This window comes from Pocillopora damicornis, chromosome 1, assembly GCF_964200805.1.
Source record: "Pocillopora damicornis chromosome 1, jaPocDami1.2, whole genome shotgun sequence".
Taxonomy (NCBI): Eukaryota; Metazoa; Cnidaria; class Anthozoa; order Scleractinia; family Pocilloporidae; genus Pocillopora; species Pocillopora damicornis.
The window spans coordinates 32,109,776-32,125,126 of NC_142670.1; the positions used below are offsets into that span (position 1 = coordinate 32,109,776).

The 15,351-nt window shown below is 36.9% G+C and overlaps 2 protein-coding genes across 5 annotated transcripts; both read right to left on the reverse strand.

Annotated features, from left to right (window-relative positions):
- Positions 1-3,933: 3,933 nt before the first annotated feature.
- Positions 3,934-5,308, reverse strand: LOC149053344 (oncoprotein-induced transcript 3 protein-like). Its single transcript, XM_089182824.1, has 2 exons — positions 5,209-5,308; positions 3,934-4,301 (listed from the first exon to the last, which is right to left on the reverse strand). The coding sequence occupies exons 1-2, from the start codon at positions 5,306-5,308 to the stop codon at positions 3,934-3,936; spliced, it is 468 nt and encodes a 155-aa protein (XP_089038950.1).
- A 2,578-nt stretch (positions 5,309-7,886) lies between these two features.
- On the reverse strand, positions 7,887-14,153 carry LOC149053345 (uncharacterized). 4 transcript variants are annotated; one of them, XM_089190295.1, is made up of 9 exons: positions 13,987-14,147; positions 13,068-13,400; positions 12,798-12,947; positions 12,493-12,615; positions 12,085-12,204; positions 11,023-11,142; positions 9,498-9,617; positions 8,988-9,107; positions 7,887-8,473 (listed from the first exon to the last, which is right to left on the reverse strand). In XM_089190295.1, exons 5-9 carry the CDS (start codon positions 12,167-12,169, stop codon positions 8,280-8,282), a joined length of 639 nt encoding a protein of 212 aa, XP_089046421.1. In that variant the 5' UTR covers positions 12,170-12,204; positions 12,493-12,615; positions 12,798-12,947; positions 13,068-13,400; positions 13,987-14,147; the 3' UTR covers positions 7,887-8,279. The 4 variants fall into 4 exon arrangements, with proteins under 4 accessions (XP_089046421.1, XP_089046408.1, XP_089046414.1 ...); XM_089190282.1 differs by having other exon boundaries at positions 12,085-12,615; positions 13,987-14,153; XM_089190288.1 differs by having other exon boundaries at positions 12,085-12,615; positions 14,023-14,142.
- Positions 14,154-15,351: the final 1,198 nt, after the last annotated feature.

Consider the following 15,351-nt stretch of genomic DNA (forward strand, 5'->3'; position numbering starts at 1 on the left):
TTCTTATATGAATTGCTCGCTCGTTAATTTGTGTTTTGCTAAATTTCTTTTTCTCATAGAGTTTAACTGAATATCTTGTAATGGCTTCACTATCTACAATTTTCGTGGCAACAGCAACGTATCCTTATCAAGTGGTTAGGCAAGACTTCAGGTTAGGATGGGAGATTCATTAGCAAATTATTAACCTTTTGAAATAGATTTTGTTTTACTTTTATATGATATTAACTTGTGCTAAACTTTTAATTTTAGGCTTTTTTCAGTTTTCACTGGTGATGCAGTGATCTCATCGGTTGGTTTGTTGCACTCCGTGTTGATGTTGTCTGTGCTTGAGCCTCTAACCTCGGCCAGGTCATTGTGTCGGTTCCTTGGGAAAAGACTCGTTAGCTCCATATATCCCCCTTCCCAGGAGTTCAAATGAGCACCAACGAAAGGCTAGGGAAACCCGACAAGAGATGCATAGATGAATGTCAAATCTCTTGGAAGGCGAGTAGCTTTTACCCTCTTTCACTCTTTAAATTCCTCTCAGGAAAAAGGGAACGCACGGCGCCAAAGTTTTGATTCTGTGCTCGTAAAATTAGCCAAAACCAATTAAATATATCTGGGGCTGTCTCTTCGCGATTTACTTTTTTGGGGAGTGAATTGTTACTTTTTTACTGTTTCCTTCCGTTATTTATCATTCATGAGTTTTACATTTTTTAAAGAATCAGTCCATCTACATTAAAGGGAGGTACAGATATTGCCCGTTTGAAGCAATTTGACAGAGAACTGGACGGAAATTCGAGGAGTCCAGCTCGTTTGAGGACTCGATCCAGTTTTTTGATGGACTTCCCTTTACGGCTAAGTGACGAAGTCCGCATTTTCATGAAATAGGTATTCTTCTTTTTCTGGTCCCGTCTCACGGAGAGTTCTCTTCAAAATCCTAGGCACGAAGGAGTAAGAGGATTTTACAAAGAATTAATTACCAGGGTCCTCAGGTAAGGTAGAATTTTAAAGATAAAATTAATGATACAAGTGGATTTGGTAGTTAGTTTTCTGAGTTATACCCCAGTTTATAATCTAGAATTTCCCAAGAGGGCTTTGTGAGATCCCATCTTTGATTTTGGGTAGCGCGTAAAGAAAAGGGTCTTAAGAGATGGGGTACCCCATAAGGTGTTTCACTTATTTGAACATCCTAGTCGGTTAGAAAGTGGGAAGCAGAGGCAGGCGATAAATAAATTAAGAGGCCATAAGATTCAAAGTAACTTTTATGTAAGAGGTGTCATGTCATTGTTTTCGTCAGATGTATTTTCGAATACTGAAATAATTGAGATACTTATCCCTGTCACAAGTTTTTATGCTCCATCTGATGCGTTAGTGTAATTTTTAAAGATTTTCTGTTTTTTCTTTCGAAGTTCGGTAATCTAGCGGAGGAGCACTGTAGAAGAAACCTTGAAAACGTAATCTCTGTGACCACATTCATTGTTAATTTTACTGTATGTTGTTTGTTTTATTGTTATTGTTGTTTTTTTTTAGAATAACGCCAGCATGTGCACTCATATTCGGAGTGTACGAAAACGCTATTCGCTTTCTCCTACCAAACAGATGACATGGACAGGATAGATAATGCAATCCAGCTGGTGGAAGACGATGGGCAGAATTCCAGCACGTGGTTTTATTACCAGGCTTTATTCAGCAACAGTTCTGACTGTTTCCATATAGGGGAAATATGTTAGCCATGCGAAGTTAACCGCCCAGTGCGTTTATACTTTTTATTAGTAACTTTATTCACCAGCGGCATGTGAACATGAATTTTTCTTAGAGCATTTTATTTACAACATTGCAAGAGGTAAATTGCATTACTATTCTTAGCTCCTAAAAATAACAATAATTTCTCCCATTGTTCTTTTATTAGAAAAGTCTCCCCCCTACCCTCCCCCTCCTGTGGATAGCATACCAATGTACATCCCCTTAGAACTTCCCCTTAGAACTAACAAAGCCAGAAACTACAAGAGATGCCATTTTGCAAGTTCTTTTTTATTACTGCCTACTTAATAGTAATTGACAATTGAATTATAACATTACTTCTGAAAATTACTTGCAATTTAATCAAGAAAAATGTTCGCGATTATGCTAATTGTGACAGATCTAAAAATATTTACTTTTTTTATCTTTTCCGATAGATTACTCCATTTATCACTGAATCGTTGTGATGTAAAGTTGGAACAGTTTTGAGTGATTGATCTGCTTTTACTTCACTGGGTTCTGGTTTCATGCATTTTCCCGAGCATTTCCTTGTTGTTTTCTTTATTTTTCCCTAGTTATTGACTTAAATCTACTTAAAAAATGGTGAAAGGTACTCTTTCGCGATTCCTATCAAGTGAATTTGAAGAGTCTTTCCATAACCTTTCATCAGATGAGTGGTGCCGAGAATCTACTAGCTCTAGCGCATGGACTACACTGCCCTTAACATTTACTCTCGTGTCCATGTTTTGAAACTCAGCTGAAAATAGTCCGTGTAAGGTAAATGTATTTACAAAGAGATACACAGCTTTAGTTAAAAAATGAGACTACATACATGATGCCCTTCTATTTACAACACTCAAGAAGCTGAGCCACAAAGTGACTAAGCTCATATCATTTTCCTTTGAAAAGACCACCAACGATTTCTTTATCTTTTGATACGTTGTTAATAAACTCACCTTGCTTTGCCCCATTTGCTTTGTGTTCAGATCTCTTCTTGTAAATTAGAGACAAATGAACACCAAATGATTCAAAGACTATCTGAGGATAATGAAATATCAGGCTGAGGCCTTTAGGGGGGTGGAGGTGGATTTCTTTCCAGCGCGTATTATTTTTCATAGGATTCTTTGCATATTTTTGTTTGATAAAAAAGGAAAATTTCAGAAGGAGAAACTGAGACTTTGATTTTAAATCTAACATTCCTGTGAAGTATTGTTGGTGACGTGCTTGAATAGCTATAGTGTAAAAAAAGTTGTTTACAACTTGCGCTTACCTTTGCTACTTTAAGTACTTGTTTTTTGGCACATCGCAGCTCTGAATTCTTTTCTTTTTGCGTGATTATATTGAAGGCAAACATCAACCTTAGAAAACAGGTCAACTTTTAAAAGCTACATGCAGTTTTTCAACTTATAATACACATGACATGCAAGTTGCACTCGCCTGACGGGTTCACGCAATTTGGCTTGACTGAAAATTTCTCGCTCTGATTTATCCCAAATTGCACTCGAAACACTTGATTACCTACACAAATTGCTTCGAAAATAATTTTAACAAATTTTGTCTTGGATGAATGAAGTGCCCACGGGCTTAGTTAAATGAGTTGTATAGGGACCCTTTTAAAGCCATTTTATAGAGATCTTGAACTTAGATTCAAAATCAGTCTGAGATGAGAGCGATCTATTTCGAATGACTCCTTGTCGATTCGGACGCATTTGACAAACGGTTACGACAGGCTAAACCATTAAAACACTGTTTCAAAACACTGAGTCACAATTACTACGTTAACTTTGTGTAATTCCATAGGGCATCAGATTTTGACCAACATCTGGTTTTTTTTTTCTACGCCTATAACTAAGATGGCGCTTGTTTGTATTCCACTGACTTGTGCTAAAATAGACCGTGGTTAATAATTACAGCAATAGAGGGATGAAAAAGCGAAAAAAAAAATGCCCGAAAACCATAAGCTCGAGAGTTTGCGTCTTGCTGATTTTAATTAACTTTAAAAATCCTTCGCGCAACTCTCTTCGATGACGGAGGCTATATGAGAATTATCATTCTAATGAAATAAATACCTGTCTGCCACCAAAGTTAAAATCTGCTGATAATGTTTACGATAGAGAAGAAAGGTTAACTATCTCACATGTTAAAATCCTTATACACATGTAACTACGGTTCGATTTATGACTCCTCTCACTTATTGTCTTTGCTTCACATTCAGTCTGTGCCACAGTAGCGTGAGATACAAATAGGTGGGTGAAGTTTGTAGATGTAGTGGGATCCACAGTTTTTTACAAAGATCACCATAGAGAATTTGCAACCGGTGGAACGATCACTAAAGCAGACCTTCCTTTGAACTTCACCATCTTTTACTGTAGGATGAGCACCATCCAACCAGCCTGAGTAGACTGTACCACATCTGAATGCTGGCACACGTGCTGTTGGCATTTTTGTTCCTGCAGCTCCCCTAAAACGATACCATCCCTTAAGGAGTTGCCTGTCACACCTCTCTTGGCCCAAGGGTGTTTCGTAACTGCTCTTTCTACTGGAATCACTCAGGCTTTGATAATAATAACATGGGTCGGCTGAAAAAGGTTAAATAGAAATTTAAAAAATGTTAAAGAATCAAAGGTAAACATCTTTCCTTGACGTCTTGTACAGAATTAGTTCAACAAGAACTTTACTTTAATAATTATAAACAATAAAAACTAATGTCCTCTTTTTTTGCTTGTTTTACGAATTAGGTATTTGAAACGATTGTTTCATCACGAATATTACCATTCATCAACCAGACGGCTCTGAAACAACTGGCTTTTTCCTACTACCCCCCCTCCCCCCCAAAAAAAAAAAATTCCGCGGGGAATTCTATTACGCTATTAGCATCACCCTGGTTTTGAGGAATTCCGGTTACACAATGATGATGCAAATAGGAACAAAACATGAAATGACAGCATCATAAAGAATTACGTTTCCTTTTGCTTTTAATCGCCCATCAAAGCCTGAGTTGTTTATACCTCAACTGGATGCTACCAAATGCGTTTAAGACATTTTTGATCCTCAGCTTTGATCCTCAGCTCCCGCACAACGATGCCAGCCCAGAAGTATTGCCTAGTACCCAATTATTTCCCAGGAGTGTGTAATAACTCTCTGCCTATTAGCATCATCCAATTATTTGTAATCATAAGGCGAATTGGCTTGCATAAATTAAATAAGGCTGATTAGCTTTTTTACTCTTTACGGTAGCCAATTTACATTTTCAACTCAGTTGTTAACACTAAATTACCTGCTACACTCTCCCACCAACGCTGCACATGAGTTCCTTTAGAAACTTATCCCCTATAAGTAAAAGTTGATTCGTTTTTGTGCTCAAGGAAGCGTAAATTATGCCTCCTCGATGTGAATATCGCATGAAAGTAAACACTAGGCAATTTACTGCCACAATCAACGTAGGAAACAAATAAAAATTTCATCGCATTCAAAAACCAAACTAACCTCTACAATCAAAACCATCTCCAATAAGCGTAGGATTGCAAGAACAGTTGTATGAACCCTGGGTATTAGTGCAAGATGCATTCGGATTGCATTTGTTCATTTTAAAGGGATGGTCCTCGCTGCACTCGTCAACGTCTGAGAGAGAACGTACACATTAAAAAAAAGTTTTCGATGATACTTAATTACCCTGTGCAATCAACGGTTGTTTTTGACCAATCGGGGCGCTCATAGTATCTTGACTTTTTTTATAAAACTTGATGACAATAATTTTTATCTTTTTTTCTCTCAAAGATATCTTAAGCGTCAATGAAAACGTAGCGCCATGGAAAGTCACTTACATATCCATTGTGTGCACAACTTGTATATCCAGTCTGTGCACAAGGTTCAGAGCCAAACGAGCGATTTTAGTTTCATGCTTTTGTCAATAATTTTTTTAGGGTCCATTTCAAAGCACAATAACAATGCATCAGTCACCAAAATTGTTCATTTAAAAGTCAGGGACATTACCTAAGAGGTTCTTAACATGAGAAACGGCTGCCTAAGTCATAACGAGTTATGAGTAATGTATTATCTAATTGTCTTGCAACGCGGCTGAATGCTGCGGCGCCGCAGTCAGACGTGTCATGCAGGACTATTCTAATTATTGCAACGAAGAAATTAAATTCACCTGTGCAGTTTTGTCCATTTCCAGTATATCCAGGCTGACATTCACATACATGTGATCCAAGAGTGTTATTGCACCTAGCATTCACGTGACAGGAGTGATTTCCTTTGCACTCGTCAATATCTGAGAAACCGTAAATGCATTTTGCACTTTAATTTTGTCACCGAACGATTTGTAATTACTTTAACCATTACTTTTTGTCTTTTGTCTTGTCTTTAACGAACTAGATTTTTGAAACGTGCAACTTAGATATTATATTCTCTTCTCAAATGTTTTTATTTCATCTCCTAATATGATGGCTCTGAAACAAACCAGAAGTAGACCACCGCAACTCCGTGCATAAACATGTATGGGTAATGCTGCTTATAAAAACAAAACTTAGCACTATTAGGACAATAGTTCCTGCTAAAACTGCTTTATTTATTGCTGTGGATTCACTGATATAGCATGCAAATTATTATTGGTCTGTTAATTATTCACTCACTCGATTGTAGATTGCTCAAATTTACCTACAGTGTTTTTTAGGCGAAGAAGAATTAAATATAGTAATTCGGCATGTCTTTAACTACTTTAAAGCTTTGAGGCTAAAACAGTGATATTGAAGATCTAGATGAACTCAGCAGGATCCCAATTTGAGCTCCTTCTTTTTCAGACAATGCATTAATTAAGGGACAGCTCTAGGCAGACTTAGGGCGCAACCAGTATCGTTTATATATGACAAACTAATATGGCCACCTCAGCAGCTTCAGGTTATATCCGAGCAGGAATATTCTTAACATTATAATGAAGAGATTAAATTCACCTGTGCAGCTTTGACCATTTCCATTAAATCCAGGGTGACATTTACAAAGATAGGATCCGTTGGTGTTCGTGCAGGTAGCATCCACGTGACAAGAGTGATTTCCTTTACATTCGTCAATATCTGAGGAAACCACATATATATTTGCACTTCATCATGTTTATCACTTTAAAAATGAGCGGACTCTCAGTCGAGTGATTACTTTGATAATCATACATAATAAAACATTTTTTTCTCTTTTTGTGTTCCACGAATTAGATATTTGATACGTATATTTTATCACGAGTATTTCAGTTTATCAAGCTATCGGCTCTGAAACAACTGGCTTGTTCCTGCTGCTCCCACAAAACGTACCATCCCTTGGGGGATAGGTCATCACAAAACACTGGACCAAATTGCGGTGTAGCGTAACTACTCTTAATATTGGCATCACCCAGGTTTTGATAATTATAGCAGGTCATTTAGTGTTAACAACTGAGTTGAAAACATAAATTTGCCACCGTAAAGGGTAAAAAAGCTGACGTTTCGAGCGTTAGCCCTTCCTCAATCACTGATAGCATTACAAAGAGTCATGTTTCCTTTTGCTTTAATCTCCCGTTTAAGTCTGAGTTGTATGTACTTCTACTATATGCTACCAAATGCGTTTAAGACATTTTTGATTCTCAGCTCCCGCACAACGATGCCAGCCCCGAGGTATTTGGTAACACAATTATTTCCCAGGAGTGTGTAATTTCTCTCTGCCTCCTAAAGGTTTCCTTTCGTTCTATGAAAAGGATCAGATAAGGTCATACAATCCCTTCAGGACTCAACCTGCCATTTCTTTTAGATTTTTTTCCTTCCCCATTATTTTTCTTACCTTATCAACTGAGTTGATAATTCAAATTGGCCTCTGTAAAGAGTTTCAAAGCTGACGTTTCGAGCATTCGCTGTAACACTCTTTACGGTGGCCAATTTACCTCATCAACTCAATTGATAATACTAAATTACCCTGTTGCACTCTCCCACCGACGCAGCATCGCAGTTCTTGTAGAACCTTTATTTATCGCTCTTTCTCTCAGTTTACTGGCGATATAATCCACGCTGGACTTTGTGAGAACGAGCTGGAAGCGACTGATCTACTTTTTTTTCGAATGGTTTCCCAACACCTGAAGACGTTTACTACGCTGGTAAACCGATAGAAAGTGCGGTCTGTTACTTTAATAACATATATAAACTTCAATTTTCCACAGGTTTACCGGTGCAATCAACGATTGTTTTTTGACCAATCAGGGCGCTCGTAGTATCTTGACTGTTTTATAAACTTGATGATAATAATTTTCAACTTTTTCACTCAAATATATCTTGAGTGTCAACGAAAACGTAGCGCCTTGGAAAATCATTTACATATCAATCCTGTGCAGAGGGTTCAGAGCCAGACGAACGATTTTATTTTCATGCTCCGTCAGTCATTGTGATAAGGTTAATTTTAAAGCAGAACAACGCATCAGTCACCAAAATTGTTCATTTAAGAGTCAGGAACATTATCTAAGAGGTTCTTAACATAAGAAATGGCTGCTTAAATCAAAACCAGTAACGAGTAATAAATTACCTAATTGTCTTGCAACGCGGCTAAATGGTGCGGCGCTGTAGCCGGAAAGCATACAGGACTATTAAAAATATTGTAGCGAAGAAATTAAATTCACCTGTGCAGTTTTGTCCATTTCCAGTATACCCAACATGACATTGACATACATGTGATCCAAGGGTGTTCATGCATGTAGCATTCACGTGACAAGAGTGATTTCCTTTGCACTCGTTGATATCTGTAAAATCGTAAACGAACTGTAATTAAAAAAAAAAAGTTGCCGAGCATAACGTAAGAAACCCTAGTCTTGTTGTCTTGTGGTTCCAGACGCAAATGCTTCACACAACCACTCACCAGATTTTTTTCTCGGTTCCCCCAAGTTCAAATCTGTTCCTATCTATCAAGTCTCCCTTTACCAGTGGAGATTTTTTACCTTACACAGAATGTTTACTTAACCACCTAACTCCCTTCAATGACCAAGAAAGAAATTCTCCTTACCAAATCATTACAATATCAAACAGACAAGTGACGAGAATAAGGAAAAATATCAGCTTGGGGATTATCAGTAGATTCAATACCAAATTCTTAGAACTGACATCATAAGAATTGTATGGTAGACAGTAAGCAGAATTACTGATGAGATGTTAGGAGTGAAATGGTCAATACAAGGTATGCTGGTAAAACAAGTCTCGCAAATATGATAGTGCTTTTCTTTCTGATGGAAATGGTTTCAAAAGAAATGCATCAAGTACCTGTGCAGTTGCTTCCATTTCCAGTATATCCTGGGTGACAAGTACAGACATACGATCCTTTGGTGTTCATGCATGTAGCATTTACGTGACAAGAGTGATTTCCTTTACACTCGTTAATATCTGTAAAATGATAACATAAAAAAAGAATACATTTTAAAATATGCAATTGGGAAGAAGTTACCGAGCATAAGCTTAGAAACCTTAGTCTTGCTTTCTTGGGTCCTAGACGCAAGCACTTCACTTTAGCGCTCACTAGATTTTTTTCTTGGTTTCCCGCGAGTTTAAATCTGTTGTTCTGTCCTGTAAACACATCCATCAAGTCCCCCTTTGCCAGTTGAGATTTTTTTACCACTGAATGTTTATTTAATACAATTGTGTCATTATCAACATTGTCTTCAGGCCTACATTCATCTCTTTTTTACACAAGGTATGCTGGCAAAACAAGTCTTGCAACGATGATAGTGCTTTTCTTTCTGATGGGAATGGTTACAGAAGAAACGCATCAAATACCTGTGCAGTTGTGTCCATTTCCAGTATATCCGGGGTGACAAGTACAGACGTAAAATCCTTTGGCGTTCGTGCAGATAGCATTCACGTGACAAGAGTGATTTCCTTTACACTCGTCAATATCTGAGAAACCATTTGTATATTTGCACTTTATCACGTTATTCATTTTAAAATGGGTCTCAGTCGTGTAATTACTTTAATAATTGTAAACAACAAAACTCGTGTCCTTTTTTTTTTGTTTGCTTTACAAATTAGATATTTGAAGCGTATATTTCATGGCGAATATTACAATTTATCAACCAGACCGCTCTGAAACAGTTCCTGCTTTGTCATCCCCCCCCCCCCCCAAAAAAAAAAGAAAAAAAAATTCCGCGGGGAGTAAGTTGTCACAAAACAGCTTACCAAATTTTGATGTAGCTTAACTTCTCTTTCCATTAGCGTCACCCAGGTTTTGATGAATTTGGGTTAGACAATGATGATGCACAAAGGAACTAAAATGAAATGATAGCTTTATGAAGAATTACATTTCCTCTTGCTTTAATCGCCCATCAAAGCCTGAGTTGTTTTCACCGGCTCAACTGGATGCTACCAAATGCGTTTAAGACATTTTTGATCCTCAGCTCCCACACAACGATACCAGCCCAGAAGTATTCGCTAGTACCCAATTATTTCCCAGGAGTGTGTAATAACTCTCTGCCTACTAGCATCATCCAATTATTTGTAATCATAAGGCCAATTGGCTTGCGTAAGTCAAATAAGTTTGATTGATCATAACTGCTCTTTTTATAAAGGAATCTTGGAAGGTTAGAGATTCTTTTAGGGTTTTTAAGATCCACGGAGAGTGTCATGTCTGTATCACATTAAAGTTTGTGTAAGGTTTTTAAATCATTTAAAACATAATCAAAAGTTGGTAATTTAGTGTTCACAACTGGGTTGAAAACGTAAATTGGCCACCGTAAAGAGTAAAAAGGCTGATTAGCACTTGTTACTCTTTACGGTGGCCAATTTATATTTTGAACTCAGTTGTTAACTAAATTACCTGCTATACTCTTCCACCGACGCGGCACCAAAGTTTCTTTAGAAACTTCCCCCCTATAATAATTAATTTTGACCAATCAGTGCGCTCATATTATCTTGACTATTTTATAAAACTTGATGATAATAATTTACAACTTTTTTCTTTCAAATATATCAGCGAAAACGTAGCGCCATGGAAAGTCACGTACATATCTATCATGTGCACAGGGTTCAGAGCCAAACGAGCGATTTTATTTTCATGACTTTGTCAATAACTTGTTTAGAGTCCATTAAAAGCAGAATAACAATGCATCAGTTACCAAAATTGTTAATTTAAAAGTCAGTGACATTACCTAAGAGGTTCTTAACACGAGAAACGACTGCTTAAATCAAAACCAGTAATGAGTAATAAATTATCTAATTGTCTTGGAACGCAGCTGAATTGTGCAGCGCCGTAGCCGGAATCCATACAGGACAATTAAAAATATTGTAGAGAAGAAATTAAATTCACCGGTGCAGTTTTGTCCATTTCCAGTATATCCAACATGACATTGACATACATGTGATCCAAGGGTGTTCACGCATGTAGCATTCGCGTGACAAGAGTGATTTCCTTTGCACTCGTTGATATCTGTAAAATCATAAAAATAACCAAAAAAAAAACAACAAACAGACTGTAATTGAAAAAAAGTTGCCGAACATAACGTAAGAAACCCTAGTCTTGTTGTCTTGTGGTTCCAGACGCAAGTGCTTCACACAACCACTCACCAGATTTTTTTCTCGGTTCCCCCAAGTTTTAAATCTGTTGTTCTGTCCTGTAAGCCTGTCTATCAAGTCTCCCTTTACCAGTGGAGATTTTTTAACTTACACTGAATGTTTACTTAACCATCTAACTTCCTTTAATGACCAAGAGAGAATTTCTCCTTACTAAATCATTACAATATCAAACCGACAAATGACGAGAATAAGAAAAAATATCAGCTTGAGGATTATCAGTTGATTCAATACCAAATTCTTAGAACTAACATCGTATGAATTGTATGGTAGACTGTAAACAGAATTACTAATGAGATCTTAGGAGTGAAAGGGTCAATACAAGGTATGCTTGTAAAACAAGCTTCGCAAATATGATAGTGCTTTTCTTTCTGATGGAAATGGTTTCAAAAGAAATGCGTCAAGGTTAATTCCTTTGATCCTCAAAAATTTTTGAAACAAATTTAAAAAAATGCAATCGGGAAGAAGTTGCCGAGTATAAACTTAGAAACCTTAATCTTGTTTTCTTGGGTCCTAGACGCAAGCACCTCACTTAAGCGCTCACTAAATTTTTTTCTTGATTCCGCGCGAGTTTAATCCATTGTTCTGTCCTGTGAGCCCATCCATTAAGTCTTCCTTTGCCAGCTGAGATTTTTTTCCCCTGAATGTTTATTTAAAACAATTGTGTCATCATCAATATTGTCTTCAGGTCTACATTCATCTCTTCTTAATACAAGGTATAATGGCAAAACAAGTTTTACAACGATGATAGTGCTTTTCTTTCTGATGAAAATGGTTACAAAAGAAACGCATCAAATACCTGCGCAGCCGCGTCCATTTTCAGTATATCCGGGGTGACAAGTACAAACGTACGATCCTTTTGTGTTCGTGCAGATAGCATTCATGTGACAAGAGTGATTTCCTTTACACTCGTCAATATCTGAAAAATCATCGATACATTTTTGCATCTTATCGTTTTTATGACTCTTAGTCGGTTAATTCCTTTAATCATCACGAATTATAAGACAAATGTTTCTCTTTTAGTGCTACATAAATTTCAGCACAAATAGTTGAATCTATCAACCTGACTATTCTGAAACAAGCAAGATGTAGAGCATGGTAACTCTGTGCATAAATACGTGCATGGGTAACGTTGCTCTAAATTATGAGACGATTTACAAAAATTAGTTTTATTTAGAAATATTAATAAGGTAATCTTCAAAATTACCTGAACATGAGTGTCCATCGCCAGTGTATCCCACTTTACATGTTCATTTGTAAGAACCATACGTGTTAGTACAGTTTGCATTCACGTCGCAGTCACTGATGTTAAATTTACATTCGTCCATATCTAGAATGTGGAAAGAGAAGCAGTGACTAAGTTAGAGCAACTTGAGAGAGACATCCTCCATAGAACTGATCCAAACCAAATATTACGATGATGATATCAATAATAGTATAATTTATAATAATTTCATGATACCTATAACTCGTTACAAAATAAAATAACTCATTCAAACTCATAGGACCTACCTTCGTTAACCATATTACAGTAAATCAGTTTTGCCTTTCCTTTCCCAGTTGGATCGAGCCAATACTTGCCGCTTATGGTGTGTTTACCTTCACTATCCTTTATTTCCCGACAAGACAGCGCTGGTAATTCAGGGATAGAACCTAATGGAGCTGAAGTAAAGACATGTTTTACGTTCACTTCCTTTTCTTAGTTCTTCCGGGTGAGAAGGAATCAGGCTGAGGATGGAGAAGATTTAAAGAAATAGGAATCACTTAGAATCACTTTCTTACCTCTGCCGTTCAATCGCCGGATGTAAAACCACGCGGGAGCTGGAAGGAAATTCTCTGGTCTCGCCTCCTTGGTGCGGTTATTTAGTTCACATATTTGGTATTTTTGATTGTAGTTATAGCTTTGGCATGTGATCTCTTGTCCGCATTTGACATCGCAGAGGTGAGGAGCCGCTACTGACCATCTTTTGAAGACCGAACACCTGAGAGCCATCCCTTCTATGTATACATTGTTCCTACATTGATCGTCAGCTGTGACAAACTCCATGGCAGAGGCGAAGAGGAGGAATCTTAAATTTTGGAATATCCACAACATACCTTTTACTTGCATTTAATCTGCAAATATTGAGGGTAAGACACCATAAGTACATGTTTAATTCCCGCCTAGATACAGCTAACTTTGAAAAACTGTATACTTACCTAATGAGTAAAAATAAAATTTATAGTAAATGTCATGCACTGACTAATGGCCCGCCTGAAAATTCGCGAGAAAACTTCATAGCAGCTCGACAGGATGCTAGTTGGAATGTAAGGAAAAATGTTAAGTACAACTTAAAAGTTGTATCAGAATATCTGAGGTTTTTTAGCTTCTCTCAGCTTTTGTGGAATGATACCTTTGATCTGCTTAACTAGTGTAGTTAACTTGCGAAGATAGCCTTACCAAATTGGCTCAGTAAATCTTCAAGTAGCTGCGGTTTTATATATATATTATGTCAAACAAGTATCTGTTAGTGTGTGTTTCTTCTCCTTTATGTAACAAAACAGTTCAGTAACCAAAAAGTCGTGTAAAAAAATTAGGTATATATATATATACGTAACACTAGAGCTGATAAATATAAGAAATGCAGTCCTCAATCAGCTAATTGCCACCGTGTTAAAACTGCTCTCTTTCATTAAAGTATTATAACTATGATTAACATACCAAACGTTTGTTTTAAGCCAATGTATAATAATTAACCTTAAAAGAGAACCTCATCGTTTCTGTTTGGCTCCTCACAAGGAATGAATTCAACAGAATTCGGGCCGGAATTTAAGTAATATAATTGTTCTGTTTGTGATGTTTGCCAACCAATGGCGAAGATACTTGGTTATTAATTATAAAGTGAAATTCAATCGGTCTAAATTACTAGCTGTGAGGCACCAATTAGGATTTGATAAATTTTGAATACAGACTTACGAAGGTACTTTAAAATCAGCTCTTAGGAGTGTTTTGATAACAAACCCTCATGTTTATCCATTATCCATAACAAAAGACACTCATCCGTTAGCTCAGGAAAAATATAATTAAACTCGAGGAACGTCAAATTGTCCGTGCCATTTATCCACAGTTGTATAATTTTAGTCTGGAAACTTCGAGCAAATATTGATGATTTGTGATGCAATTCATTTGCATTCAACAAGATTCCATTAGTCGAGAAAGACATTAAAACTTGAGGGTTGAAATGAAGCTACAATTGGAATTTAAGCTCAGGATCAGGGCAAGTAAATCTTGCAACATTTTACGGAAAATTCGAACAAACTGACGAATTTGCAGAAAAATTTTAACCATTTACCTCTAAGCATAACACAGACAATTCGCCGATTGTGAAGTTCATTTACGTTAATGACGCTGCAAATTTGACAGGTGCATCTTTGTCATCTAACGTGTTCAAGTTCTTTTTATCCTTACGTTACTTAAATTTATGCTGTAGGTTGCTCCCAAATTACGCCTTTTAAGAATTTCTCGCGTTTCTTCCAACCCCTTCGTCACCACAATTGCATGTATAGTTTGTTTTTAAACGAGAGACATAACAGGTCCCCAAAGCTATTAATGACCATCATTTGAATACAAAACTTTTAAACTAACAGAGACTCGCCCTCATTTTGTCTGGGTTGCTTGCTTTTGTTTGTTTGTTTGTTTGTTTTTTTTACGTGGGGCTGCTCAATCTTTTTAACATCTTTTAAGTGTGTCATACGATGGAACAATTAAAGAGAGCTTTCGAGCAAAATTCTCTTTGAAACGACTTAATGGAGTTTGAATTGTGAGTCCTAATTTTTTCTAGTCCCAAAACCTTTTATTTGAATTTGAATTTGAGACCATGTACAGGTGGTCTAAATTCTGAAATTTAAAACCTTTTAGACAAACTTTAGGGCTTTTCCACGAACGAGCTTTTCTTGGCAATATTTATATTCTTGTTTTGTTCGTACTGCCAAGAACTACAGAAATTTGATAAAAGCGTCTTTGATATCGCAAACTTTTACTTGCAGTTATTTGGGAATCATTAGGGTTTTTCTTAGACAGAGTCGC